Source organism: Curcuma longa, chromosome 11 (genome assembly GCF_044706935.1).
Source record: "Curcuma longa cultivar G26 ecotype Majalengka, Jawa Barat chromosome 11, ITB_CL_G26_1.1, whole genome shotgun sequence".
In the NCBI taxonomy this organism is placed as follows: Eukaryota; Viridiplantae; Streptophyta; class Magnoliopsida; order Zingiberales; family Zingiberaceae; genus Curcuma; species Curcuma longa.
In genome coordinates this window covers 18,806,778-18,819,760 of record NC_133871.1, presented here as the reverse complement: position 1 = coordinate 18,819,760, position 12,983 = coordinate 18,806,778, and the positions used below count along the sequence as shown (strand labels likewise).

General features: G+C 35.9%; 1 protein-coding gene across 3 annotated transcripts; it reads left to right on the top strand.

The window, feature by feature from the left end:
* Window positions 1–1,102: 1,102 nt before the first annotated feature.
* LOC141838136 (serine/threonine-protein kinase BSK1-like) lies at window positions 1,103–8,511 on the top strand. 3 transcript variants are annotated; one of them, XM_074725535.1, is made up of 10 exons: window positions 1,103–1,420; window positions 1,518–1,941; window positions 2,052–2,187; window positions 2,638–2,771; window positions 3,804–3,909; window positions 4,933–5,018; window positions 6,748–6,936; window positions 7,462–7,626; window positions 7,750–7,863; window positions 8,133–8,511. In XM_074725535.1, exons 2-10 carry the CDS (start codon window positions 1,609–1,611, stop codon window positions 8,385–8,387), a joined length of 1,518 nt encoding a protein of 505 aa, XP_074581636.1. In that variant the 5' UTR covers window positions 1,103–1,420; window positions 1,518–1,608; the 3' UTR covers window positions 8,388–8,511. The 3 variants fall into 3 exon arrangements, with proteins under 3 accessions (XP_074581636.1, XP_074581635.1, XP_074581637.1); XM_074725534.1 differs by having other exon boundaries at window positions 1,103–1,941; XM_074725536.1 differs by lacking the exon at window positions 1,518–1,941 and having other exon boundaries at window positions 1,111–1,420.
* The last annotated feature ends 4,472 nt before the right edge of the window (window positions 8,512–12,983 follow it).

The following is a 12,983-nucleotide window of genomic DNA, read 5'->3' as shown; positions in this document are numbered from 1 at the left end:
AATTGAGGCTAAGGGCTGGATTGATTAATTTTGAGTAGGTCTCTCGAGTCCAAATGGATCACCGTTGGACGAACGGTAAGTGTTCGGAAGCATCAATCCCGAGGGACCTTCCCAAATCTAAGTGGGATGTTACTAGACAAATAGTGAGGACAGAGCATAGATCTCAAGCAACCTTCCTAAGCCCAAGTAGAATATTATTAGACGAATATTGAATGCTCGAGATCCTAGCAACCACCCCAAGTCCAAATGAGATGTAATTAGATGAAGATTAAGTGCTCAGGGAAGATATTAATGAGTTAGGAGCGCTTGGAAAATAAGATTGGGTGCTTAAGAAATAATCTCGGATACCATCACTCTTACTCTACCTTAAACTCTTGATGAAGAAAAGTTAATATCGCCTTTAGTGATCCTCGTGCACAAAAACTCCCACAACCTCAGAGTGCACTCAACCAGGATTCCAAGGTCCCGAAACGTTCTGCTGATTAAAAAATGATCATCATAAATCTTATCGAAAGCTGTTTAAAAAGTCTTAAAATAATTTTTATTTGATATTTGAATTATAGTTGAATGTGTCGAATCTTTTTGTGGCTGAATCTGCATGAACTGAACGTTTTCAATAACTCTAGTTACGCCTAGGTTAACTGATCCGATGCCATCACTTTCATCATCGACTGCAACTGCGACTGCAACATGCATGGCTTGTTGCGATTAATTAGTCCCCAGCGGCCGTTACTGTTCAGAGACTCAATTCCATTCAACGTGAGCCAAGTGGTGGATGGAAGCTTGATTCAAACCTGGCAGGCTCCGAGTCTTCTCTTCCCCACAAGAGCAAGCAACAGTTTATGGTTTTATACGTATGAACTCGGTCGCTCGTCAAAGGACGCGCTATGGACTCGGCCATATGCGTGAAAGTCATATGCCGGCTTTCAGCCACTTCCAGACCAGCGCATTCCATCAATTCGTGCACTGACCAGATTTCCAGCTCCGGCAAAATTTTTTCTTTTACATTCATTGCGAGTGTGTGAAGTTAAAAGGTGTTCCGAAAACATAGGAAATGAAAAAAGAAATTTGCAGGGCCCGTGACGAGAGTTCGCGACTCGTGAGATTCATGTGTTCTTTTCATTCTGATAAAGATCTGTCACCACCTGACACATAATTTTCGCCGAGAAATTCAGACCAAGTAGATATAAAAGTATGAAGTAGCGTTGTGCGAAGAAATGACAGAGATGACGTTAAAGCGGCAACAGTAGTTGCTTGCTGCATGTACTAAATGCTGCTTGTTTATTGCGTGTCCAGTTAATGCCTGAGGAGATAAGGAATAAAAAGGAGATTAAAAACTCATATCTGGTTGCACAAGTCGAGACCGAGCTCCTGCTCGAAGGAAGGATGAAGGGGAATAGAGAAGCAAGTGGAGCAAGAGGTGTAGTTCTCTTGCCTTATTTTCAGGTTCTTGTGTGAAAAAGTTGATATTTTTCACACTTTCCATGTAATTTCCGTTTTAACCGATACATATATAGAAGGGTTAAGAGGAGAGGCAGAGAATTTTCCATCGAGAAAGGAGTAGCTTTTGTAGTCGTCGTCTCGTCTTCCTCGTCGCTGGTGGCGGCCATGGGATGCTGCAATTCCTGCCTGAAGCCGGAGAGCGAGAAATGGAGCCACCAGAGCCAGCAGCAGCAACAACAGCGCCGCCGCCCGTCCTTGTCGCTCCAGGCGGCCGAGGGCAGTGGTGGGGGCGGCCGTGGGCGAGAAGTGCCGGCCTTTGACCAGTTCTCGCTGGCGGAGCTCAGGGAGGCGACCAACGGATTCAGCCCTAAGAACGTCGTGTCGGAGAGCGGCGACAAAGCCCCTAATGTGGTCTACAAGGGCCGGCTGCAGAACCGCCGGTGGATCGCCGTCAAGAAGTTCACCAAGAGTGCCTGGCCTGATCCCAAACAGTTCGCCGTTGGTTTCTCCCCCGCCCACCACCCACCCATCGTCTCGTTTTGTTGCTCGATTGATCTTGTTGTTGGTAGCAAAAAGGGAATAATTGCTTCTTCTTCTTGGGATTATAGGAGGAAGCATGGGGAGTTGGGAAATTGAGGCACAGGAGGCTGGCGAATCTAATTGGGTACTGTTGTGAAGGAGATGAGAGGCTCCTGGTGACTGAGTATATGCCAAATGACACCCTTGCAAAGCATCTCTTCCACTGTATGTATTCCCATCACCCAATTATCTTCTTCTGTTGAAATGACAAGCTTCATTAGTTGAAAAATGAGTGTTACTCATCATTATGTTGAGTTGGAGTATCTGGGCGCTCTCAATTTGCATATCTTTTCTATTGTACTATGCCATAATTTGTATACTTGTTATAAGCCGAATTTTTAAGCTGTCGCCTTCATTGAAAATGGTTAACTAGTATGCAAAAATTTTGGGAGCGAGTGTCATTAGACTGATTGTAGTTGGGAACTAGACACGCTTCTTGATTTGTCAAATGAAGCATGGTGAATTTGTTGTTCCTATGTAGAAGATAAAAAAGATAAAACAATTTTGGTAAAGAAAAACTGCATTTTGTTCAGCACCTTATGTAAGGTTTTTTGTGTTACTACTTAAAGTTTATTTTATATGGAATCTTACCCTTTATCATTCTTTGCTTTGAAGGGGAAAACCAAACGATTGAATGGGCTATGCGTTTAAGAGTTGCATTCTATATTGCCGAAGCCCTTGAATACTGCAGCAATGAGGAACGACCACTGTATCATGACCTGAATGCTTACAGAGTCCTTTTTGACGAGGTGACTTAGCTAATTGTTATTGAATCATCTTTTCATTTCAATAGTTAGGATTCTTCTGCAGTATGATATATTGCTGACACAACAATGTTTTGTTGTGGGAAAATATCATTGGAGTTTGTACCTTTAAAAGAGGATAATATTGAGCTGAGCAGCTTTTATTCTATAATTGTCTTGGCAACTTTATGAAACTTGTCTGCTTGGTGTTTTATTCTGCAAGCTTCTTGGAAACTAAAATGTAGTGATTTGTCAAATCTCATAAACATGAGTTTTTTCTATGTGAAAGAGAAAGTTCTCTATGATTGAATCAAAATGGGCAAACTTCTGTGAGTTAAGAGCTATTATGTACTTGTGAACAAAGCTTTCATTGCCATTTGAGAATGCATCCTTTGTTGAACTGGATTTTCTGTCTTTGAGAATCCCTGAATACAACTTTGTTAGTTTCGGTTGGTTTTAGTGCGTGTATTATGACTTTTTGGTTTCTGATAAAGTATTCAATTACTAACTACAGGTCATGACATTCTGTTTGTGCGTAATAAATACCAATAGTTTTTTTATCCATCTATAACAATATCAGCAAAAGTTAAATGAACCAGTGTTAGATTCTGTTTCTGATTCACCATTCAATCTCTTCTTCCTTTTCAAGTTTGAAGTTGCCAAAGCATATTTTGTATGTAGGGCTATAAGATTAAAAGGCAAGTGAACATAATTCTAAATTGTTGAAAATACTGGCTTGTTAGGTCGTAAATGTATGTAGAATTGGTGTGATTTGTTTCACCCTTTGCCAATTTACTTGTTGCAAAAGGTGATAAGGACATGCCCATGCACTCATTTATCTTGGCCATGCATCTAGATGGAAAATAATCTCAATGTGTAAAACTTATGAACATAGCTTCTGAAACTGTAAGATGAAAAAGGAAAAGTAAACAATTATGATATTCTCCTCTTCCTGAATTTGCTACAATCACAGAAATTGCTGTGCATTTGTTTACAATACTGGGTGTTTTTAGTTTATTTTTTCACATATGCATGCAGGATGGTGATCCACGGCTTTCTTGTTTTGGTCTTATGAAGAACAGCAGGGATGGTAAAAGTTATAGCACTAATCTAGCATATACACCACCAGAGTATTTGAGAAATGGTACTAGCTTATTTTTGTTACTGAAGAGATTTGTTAAGTACATCTTTGATACTAATATCATCTGTGCAAATTCTCTTTGTTTGATGTTTCTTTAGCATTTTGCTACAAGCAAAACTATGTTGCATGCTTGAGCATAGTGCTTTATTTTCGGTGAGGAAAGGATTGTAGTAATTTTTTCATCATTGAGTTTTGTGTTATATACATGTTCCATAAGTGACAGTTAGAAAAATATCTGCCTATACAATGATACACTACAATCTGCCAAAACAAATCATTATTGATTTTCTCCTATTTCAAAATCGCGGCAGAGGCTTAGAGTATATAGGTGGAGAGCATGAAATTTCTAAAAGAGAGAATTATTGGCATATAGCACTTGCTATATTTGTATGGATATCTATTAGATGTTTTATTCTTACTTCATACCATCTGATCAGAAAACATGAAGTTCTGATTTCATTCCATAGAACTGACTCTTCTCTCCTTTGATGCAAGATCATATTGGTATTTTCTTTTTTCCTTCATACCATAGTATCGAGGGCAAATTGTACAAGCTTTGTAGTAGACTGAAATTACAGGTGGAGAGCCTGTTGATTTCAAATTGAAGAGATCCTTCAAACGTGCCCACTTAGTCTAGAACACTATGACAGGCTTTATATTAGTTTTATGTAATGCCCAATCTACCTTATTTGATTTATTATTGTCTGTTTCGCTCTTATGTTACTCAATTTCTATCCAGCAATCAATGCTTTGGGATTATGACAACAATCCAAGCAAACTTCACATTGATCAATATGTGTGTGTGTGAGAGAGAGAGATTTGAAACTAGGTTGAGTTGTAAAGTGGCATTCATGTTTTTTTTTTTGAACTTAAATTGGGAAATTTTGTAGTAATGTAAAATTTTCCAGGTGCAAAATTATTACCACTACTATATCTGTCTTAACCTATCAATATATTAGTACCTGCTAAAGTGAAAAAGAAATTCAGGCTTGTGCCTATGACTGGAATACCTTTGATTCTCTACAGGGAGAGTAACTCCAGAGAGTGTTATATTTAGCTTTGGCACTGTCCTCTTGGATCTTCTGAGTGGAAAGCGCATTCCTCCTACTCATGTAAGTTATCGTTCCATTCTCTTAGCTTTAGATATGCATGTTTTTTTAACATAGATTGTTGGTAGTAAGACACCCGGTGAACAAAATCAGGCTAGTGAGAGCCTATATACCTATAGTAGACTACCTTGGTTATTTGATAAATTCCTCTGCAATCTCTTATTTGCATTCATGAAAATCCCTGCCAGCTCTTGACAAAAGAAGTTGCATTGTATCAGTGGTTTTAAGACTGAACTGGACTGGCTGGTGAAACCAGGAGCCAGCAACAAATTCAATCCAGTTTGACTCATAAATTGAGTGATATGAAAATAGTAACCGGGAAAATTGAATCCAGTTAGGTTTCTAGCCTAATGGTTGGTGTGCTTCTGGGGTTGTGTATATATATAATTATAAAAAATATTTTGTACAAAAGCATATTTGTGACATTCTTTTTCCAGTTGATGGATCACCAGTATGTTAATATCTTTATTAAACATATAACTATTTTAATGAATGTAAAAATATAAATTATATCTATGATGTCATTTTCCTAGTCAATCAGGCCATCTGGTTCCACAGTTGAACCAGCTACTCAGTGGCCTTAACAATTCGACCTCTAGTTTGGTTTTAGAAACACATGGTGTTAGAACCTATAGCTGAACAAGATTATTGATGTAGCCCTTAGTCTTGACTATTATGGCTCAACTTATAAGACATGTGATAGACTTTTGATGAAATTGCTATATTGCCAACTTAGGGATGGATTAGAGAATGGATTCAAGACACACAGGAAAGGGGAAACAAAATTGTATAATTTAATCATATTCAATCTGTGCATAGGTTGTTTACTGTCAGATTGAATAATTTTAGGATAAGTTGCCATGACAAGTGTTACTTGGCAAGTTTTTGATGGGTAGTTTGTGAACTAGGCGAAGATAAGATAATTCTGGAAACCAACAAGGGAAGGTGGCTCACTAACTAAAAGATTAACATTTAACATTTAGCCTTGATTTTAACAAAACCTAATGAAATGCTACTTTGTTACTAAAACCAATACAACATTGTGAAAAAATGCCACTGTGGTGTCTTGTAGAACGACAGGAGGGCCTTTTTGGATGATAGGGGATTAGCTCCAGAACAACTAGCTTTCTAAGCCAGGAGTAGTACAAATATCTATGTAGAAAAAACACGAGGCTGAAAAATTGCAATAAAAGAATACCACAATTATCAACCACCCTTTTACTTTAGGTGGCATGGATATTGCCATTGTTCATGTCTCTGTTGCCATCTGTCAGTGCTCCATCGAGGTGTTTCCTGTCACATGCTATTAAGTAAGCAAACTAAAGGAGCTACAATTTGGTTTTGTTTTGTGAAGATCATATAGTCAGATGTTAAATTTTTCATTTTGGGAAGATTTGATTTCAGCCACGATGTAGTTTTCTCAGTTAATAGTTAGGCCCATGAGTTACATGTCTTATCAAGGCCCTATACAAAAGGATTAAAGAAAATTATGGCTTATCTATTATGGTACCTGTGAATATTCCAGCTTCAGTTTGACTATACCCATCTGTAACTACTTTTATTATTTTGTCCACCTCTTTACTTGTGATTAGCAAAATTTATAGAGCATGTGCACATGAATGTATGTTAATGAGTATTGATTATACTATGTGCACACGCACATGAATATATGTGGTTACTTTGTGAAAGGACAAATATGTTTGAGTAGTTGATGAGATCCAAGTTCTTGCAGGCTCTTGACATGATACGTGATAAAAACACTTTAGTCTTAATGGATTCACACTTGGAAGGAAATTTCTCAACTGAAGAGGCAACTACACTAGTTGACCTTGCTTCTCAGTGTTTACAGTATGAGCCTAGGGACCGACCTGATACAAAGAAGCTGGTGACAACACTTGAACTATTGCAAAGAAAATCAGAGGTACAATTTATGTTAAGATATTTCTTGAATACTAGTAAAAATTACTACAATTGTTTGCTGCATTTGAAATACAAGCCATTCAGTTTGACAAGATACAGCTTGAGATGTCAAGTGTGCATGATGTTCATTTACTTTATTAGTCTTTCAAAACTTAATATTCTCAATTCCGTTAGATATAATAGCTTCTGTTATGAGATAATGAAAACAATTAGAGAAGTGAGTAATTGATCCTCTTAAAAGCTGAGTTTACCTTCTTGTTTGATATGGGCATCTACAGAGGCAATACCGCAATGTGCTCCTTTGTGGAGCAAATGTTGTCATTTAAAAATAAAAATAAAAGAAATCTTACATGACATAGGTGACTCTTATAAACTAGCTAAGTTGACTCTGTTTGTTAATTGGATGCTGGCCAAGCAAATTAAAAGATTCAACAAATGAGTCAGCCAATGTTACATTTCTGAAATGTTTTAGTGGTCTAGTATTTCTGAAAGTATGTTGTATACTAAAATGTTCTGTGTTGCACAGGTGCCATCTCACATAATGATGGGCCTAGAGAAGCAGCATGAAGAAGCTCCACCTCTGCAGCAGCCTCTGTCACCTATGGGAGAGGCCTGCTCCAGAATGGATCTTACAGCCATTCATCAGATTTTAGTAACGACTCACTACAGAGATGATGAAGTAACTAATGAGGTATTTATGCATATTTTGACACAAGAAACTATTTTGATTGCTTTCGGCAATACTATGTTGAAGAAAATAGTTCTAGTTTATAGAGAATAGTATAATGCTTTTATCTTTTCGTGATTGTATCAGCTATCATTCCAAGAATGGACGCAGCAGATGAGGGATATGCTGGAAGCACGCAAGCGAGGGGATTTTGCTTTCCGTGACAAAGAATTTAAGACTGCAATTGAGTGTTACTCTCAGGTATTTCTGTTCTACATAAGTGAATGATTCTTTGTTTTACTAGGATAAAAATTGATGAATGTGATGAGTTTAATTGATGAATTTATAGGAACCCATTTCACTAGTTCCATTCAGTTTACACTGATTCCACCTAACCGATTAATCTTAGTGTTACACAATGGCTATGCAAGCAACATCAACATTGCTTATCTATTTGCCAAGGTTGCTTAGCATTATAGCACACGTTGCTCAAGTTGACATTGTTTTTCTCAATTTGTTTTAATTTGCAGTTCATAGATGTTGGTACTATGATCTCGCCGACTGTGTATGCTAGGCGAAGCTTGTGCCATCTTTTGTGTGACCAACCTGATGCAGCTCTACGAGATGCAATGCAAGCACAATGCCTTTACCCTGATTGGCCGACTGCTTTCTACATGCAAGCCGTTGCTCTTGCCAAGCTGAACATGCAGGGCGACTCCCTGGACATGTTAAACGAAGCTGCAAAGCTCGAAGAGAAGAGGCAGAAGAACACTAGAGTTTCCTAATTATGCTCATGTAATTGTATCTTCTCACTGTGCTCTTGTTCATCTGTGCTTGCCGTGCCTGGAAAAGAAATATTATAGAGGGGAAAAAATGTTTCGATTAATTCAATGTATTTGGTTTTCCTTATCTATATATATATATATATATATATATATATATATATTATATCTGATTAATTAATTGAGAGGTTTCTGAGTTAACATATCACTCTTTTCATAGTCGCAGGTAGCACATCTCTGCAATAATTTCTGATCTAAAATTGTTTAATTTTTCTAAATTACATACATGTATAAATATATTCAAAAGTCATCTAAATTTGCACACAAATAATTATAGTAAATTATATATTTTATTATATTTGTACATATAAATAAAAAATATTTAATAAAAATTAAATTATGGTTAAAAGCATTAGAAACATTCCAAAAGTACCTAAATCTAAAAAAAAATATTTCATTAAATTACCTTCTATTTATTACTAACAAATTAAACAATATTTGTATTTATCAAAAGCAAACACAATTATGCATTAGTTAATAAACACTATAATTTTGTAGAAGGGTTGCACAACTTCAAAAGATAGTTTGAGACTACAATTTTTTTTGATGTTATGGTTAAAAATAGCTAAAAAATTCTAATTTGATGCAATAATATTTAGGCGTAGGTTATATATATGTGTATATATATATAAATATAATATGACATTAAAAATTATTGTGTTCAAATTCAAATAGTTGAAATAATTTTACTTATCATTAGAAAAATTATTTGAAAATGGTTTTAGATACTACATATTTTTAAGATTATCAATTCAGCCTTCCATTCTTTTAAAATACTCTTGCTCTTTACTATCCATCTTCCTTGTCTTCGGTATAACTGGCAATCGCTCAAATAGATTCAGCCACCATAACAAAATGACTTGGTTTACATTTTTATTTTGTATTTTTTTGATAATTTAGGTGTTTAAGTTTCACATGATTAATCTTGGAGGTAGACAAACATCTCCATTTAGAAGTCGATCTTCAGAATATTCGTTAGTTTATCAAGTAAATTTGAAATGTAATTTATGTACATTTAGAGATTGACCGTGCTTGACTTTAACTTATCTTGAAGTATATTAATTGTTATTATATTTTTATGAGCCTATTCTACTCTATCCTATTATATCAAGGGCATGAAATTTTTTTTATGAGTTTCTCTATAATGACAGACAGACGACAGACCGACGAAGATTTATTATGTTTACTTGAAAGTTAGTTCATAATTTAATGATAATAGATTTTAGACATAAACACACTCTATTGTGTTGTTGCTATCGTGTTTAATGGTCACGATAAGAATAGCGTTTGCTGCTGTATCAATTAATTAAGCTAGAAATTAAGGTCCAAGGCCTAATTTTCCCCCAACAACAAATCAACAATTCACCTGCCTAAGCTTCTTACAACAAGCCCACAGTAGCACAGTCCATGAATGAGAATCCAAGTCCTCAATCAGGGGGAAAATCAATCGTCCAACTACACAACAAAGCCACAACATTAATAATATTGCGTCCCGAGACAGTAGTAGTGGGTGGTGCAGATTAATGAACCAATGAATTAAACAGTGAAATCTAGGACGAGAATGACCATCTCCGTATCAGAATTTATGAAGAGTATATATATATATATATATATATATATATATAATTATATTAGACTAGCTAGACTGGTCCCAGCAGTGCAGTGAATCTAGAAGCGAAGCCACGTGATGTGGCTGTCTGTGAAGCAGCGACTAAGTGATTGGCAATGTCCCCTCCTATTTCTCTTTTCCACGGTCTCTTTTTTTGACTCCATCGTCGTCATGAATATCGCTGTCGGGCATTGAGCAGGCTCGCTTGATGGGCTTTACGTATGGCGCACGCGGTGGCCGGCCGGCAGCGCAGCAGCGTGCATGCGGTCGTGGGTTGCCGCCCTCGACATGGCCTCGCTGAGGCAGGCCGGTTCATGCATCATTTTCATGCCTCCCTCCCTCCACTCATCACGCTGCCTACTCGCTTGGCTTTACGTGCGGTGCGGGCAGGCAGGCAGGCAAATGGAGTGCTAGCTGTGCTTTGCTGCAGCTTCAGAGACTAATATATATATATATATATATATATATATATATATATATATATATATATATATATATATATATTCTAGATGAGATTATACTGATTATTCGTAGATGTGTATGTGATTCCTAACGAGTCCCGCCGCTGGCTTCCAAGCGCGACCAGACAAACAAATACTACGCATCCGATCGATCAGCATGTGCGAAGAGACATTAATTTTATAGCTAGCATATTAGTCGTTTCAGGGTGATTCAGATTAACAAACAAAAGCTTTAACGGATGAATAAAAAATGACAGTGATTAATCATTCTGGCGTTGTTAATTTATAGACCACTAATCATTCATCAAATCACTTAAAGAATTCTAAAACATAATAAATAAATAAATAAATGTCTAAAAGAACTAACAAAATGACAGGGAAATAAACACAACTCGCTGCTATTGCAATTCGTATATATTTAATTGTACACATATAAGGAAGCATCTCCTCACGATGGATGGATCGATGGAGTTAGGCGGGGCTTGATTAGTCAATAATTGGATCCAAACAAAAGCTAAATCCAAAAGTAGCTAGAAAAAAAAAAAAAAAAAAAAAACAGTGAGGTTTTTGGTCCTTCACAATTGTTTCTTCCATCACGTGTCAATATAATCGCTGCCCCCAATTAATTAATTTTAGATTTCTTTTAATCAATCGCTGTCCTGTTAATTGCTTCCGTTCGACTATATTGTGAGTTTCAGTTAATTAACACGACACGATTTAATTCAATTGTGAATTAATTACCAATCCGACACGGGAATTGCGTGCGTTGGTTTGCTATTAGTTTTGGCTTTTCACTCATGCAATCAATCCCTTCTATCGGATGTATATGTACTAGTCTATGGAATAACTATAGCAATTTGGGGTATTTGGATGAGACCAAACGTACTATATATAGCAATAATAAAGTCTTATTCCTGACTATAACATTTTTATCAATCGTTTAAAGTTTTATTAATATTTATTAATCGTTTAAATATATATATCAATATCACTTTAAATATATATAATCTCTCAGAAGTTTTACTCAATAAATATAATCATGATTTTTTTATAATATTTTTATTTTTTATTAAGCTTGACATAATTGTTAGTAAAAATTTAATATATATAATTAAGCTTTAATTTCATGGATGGATTAATATATATGTATCTATAAAGGAGTGCGATATATGTGTAATAAACCACGGTAAAAAATTCTAAAATTTTTTTTTTTATTGTTAGAAGTGACATGTACTAATTTCTGTTCTTTATTAACAATAATTCATTTTCTAAGAACGTGGTGTCTGTGCGCTTTTGTAATTCCATGAAGATCATATATAGATGAAAACTCCGGTCCGGTCCACTCCACCCACTAAGTACATGTGGACAGTTCGAAGAGACAGTTTTTAATAAATGATGCTAAAAGAAACAGCTGTCAACTTTATCCGATCGATCGATTGAATCAGAGACAATGAAATAATGATTCAAGAAAGCCGATTAATTAAGATCATCTGACCAGTATTTAAAGGCATTTAAGACTAAATATTGAAAACGAAAAACCCTTCGAGTCAAATTTATTCCAAAAATATAATAATAAGAAAAAAAATGTAATAAAATCCAAGTTAAACCGCCTAGCCACTAAACGATAATTTTCTAAAAAACACACACACATACACAAAATCACAACTATTTATCTAGTCTTTTCAGTTGATATGATACAAGCAAATAGGAAATACAAGACACAGAGAAGGTACCAATCAAAACTCAAAAGTTAGAAAACTCAACTGGATCGGACTCGCCCGATTTGTTTGTATGATATATTCAGAACTGGGATCGTTTCAATCTTTTTCATTGCTTTTGTTTGCGATCGAGCCTCAACGCGTGAAACTAATTAACTTTATTCATTTTTCCATTTTTACGTGGATGGAGGAATATAATTCAAGCCAATGGTGGTCGGTTGGATCGGAGTTAATTATTAATTAATTAATTAGCTAGCTAGCAGCCGTAGCTGTCACAAAATTGCGTGGCTGGTGTAATTAGTCGTCAAGTCATGTGATGGGTTTAGGGATGGGAAGGCATGGCATGTGGACTCAATTAACAAGCTAATCAAACTCACAGCAACAGCAACAGAACAAATCACGGCTCATCGAACGGGTTTATATATAATTCGCCCAAGCTCATCATTAATTCAATCGATGGAATCTTTCTTGTCAATTTTTTTTAAAAATTAATTTGATTAGAGTATTTAATTAATGTTTTCCTCCAGCCAATTATGAAGTCTGACGTTAAAAACATAACAAATTAATGGTTGCTAATCGATGTGACATATTTTGATTTTCTGTAAGCGCTTAGGCCTCATCGATTCGACTACACTCGACAGTTGGTAAAAATAGAAATAACATAAACATAAAAAAAAGGATGCTTTGTGTCGCATAAGTAGAAATTTAAAACGTTCTTTTTTTAATCTAAATTATTTAAAACACCACCGAC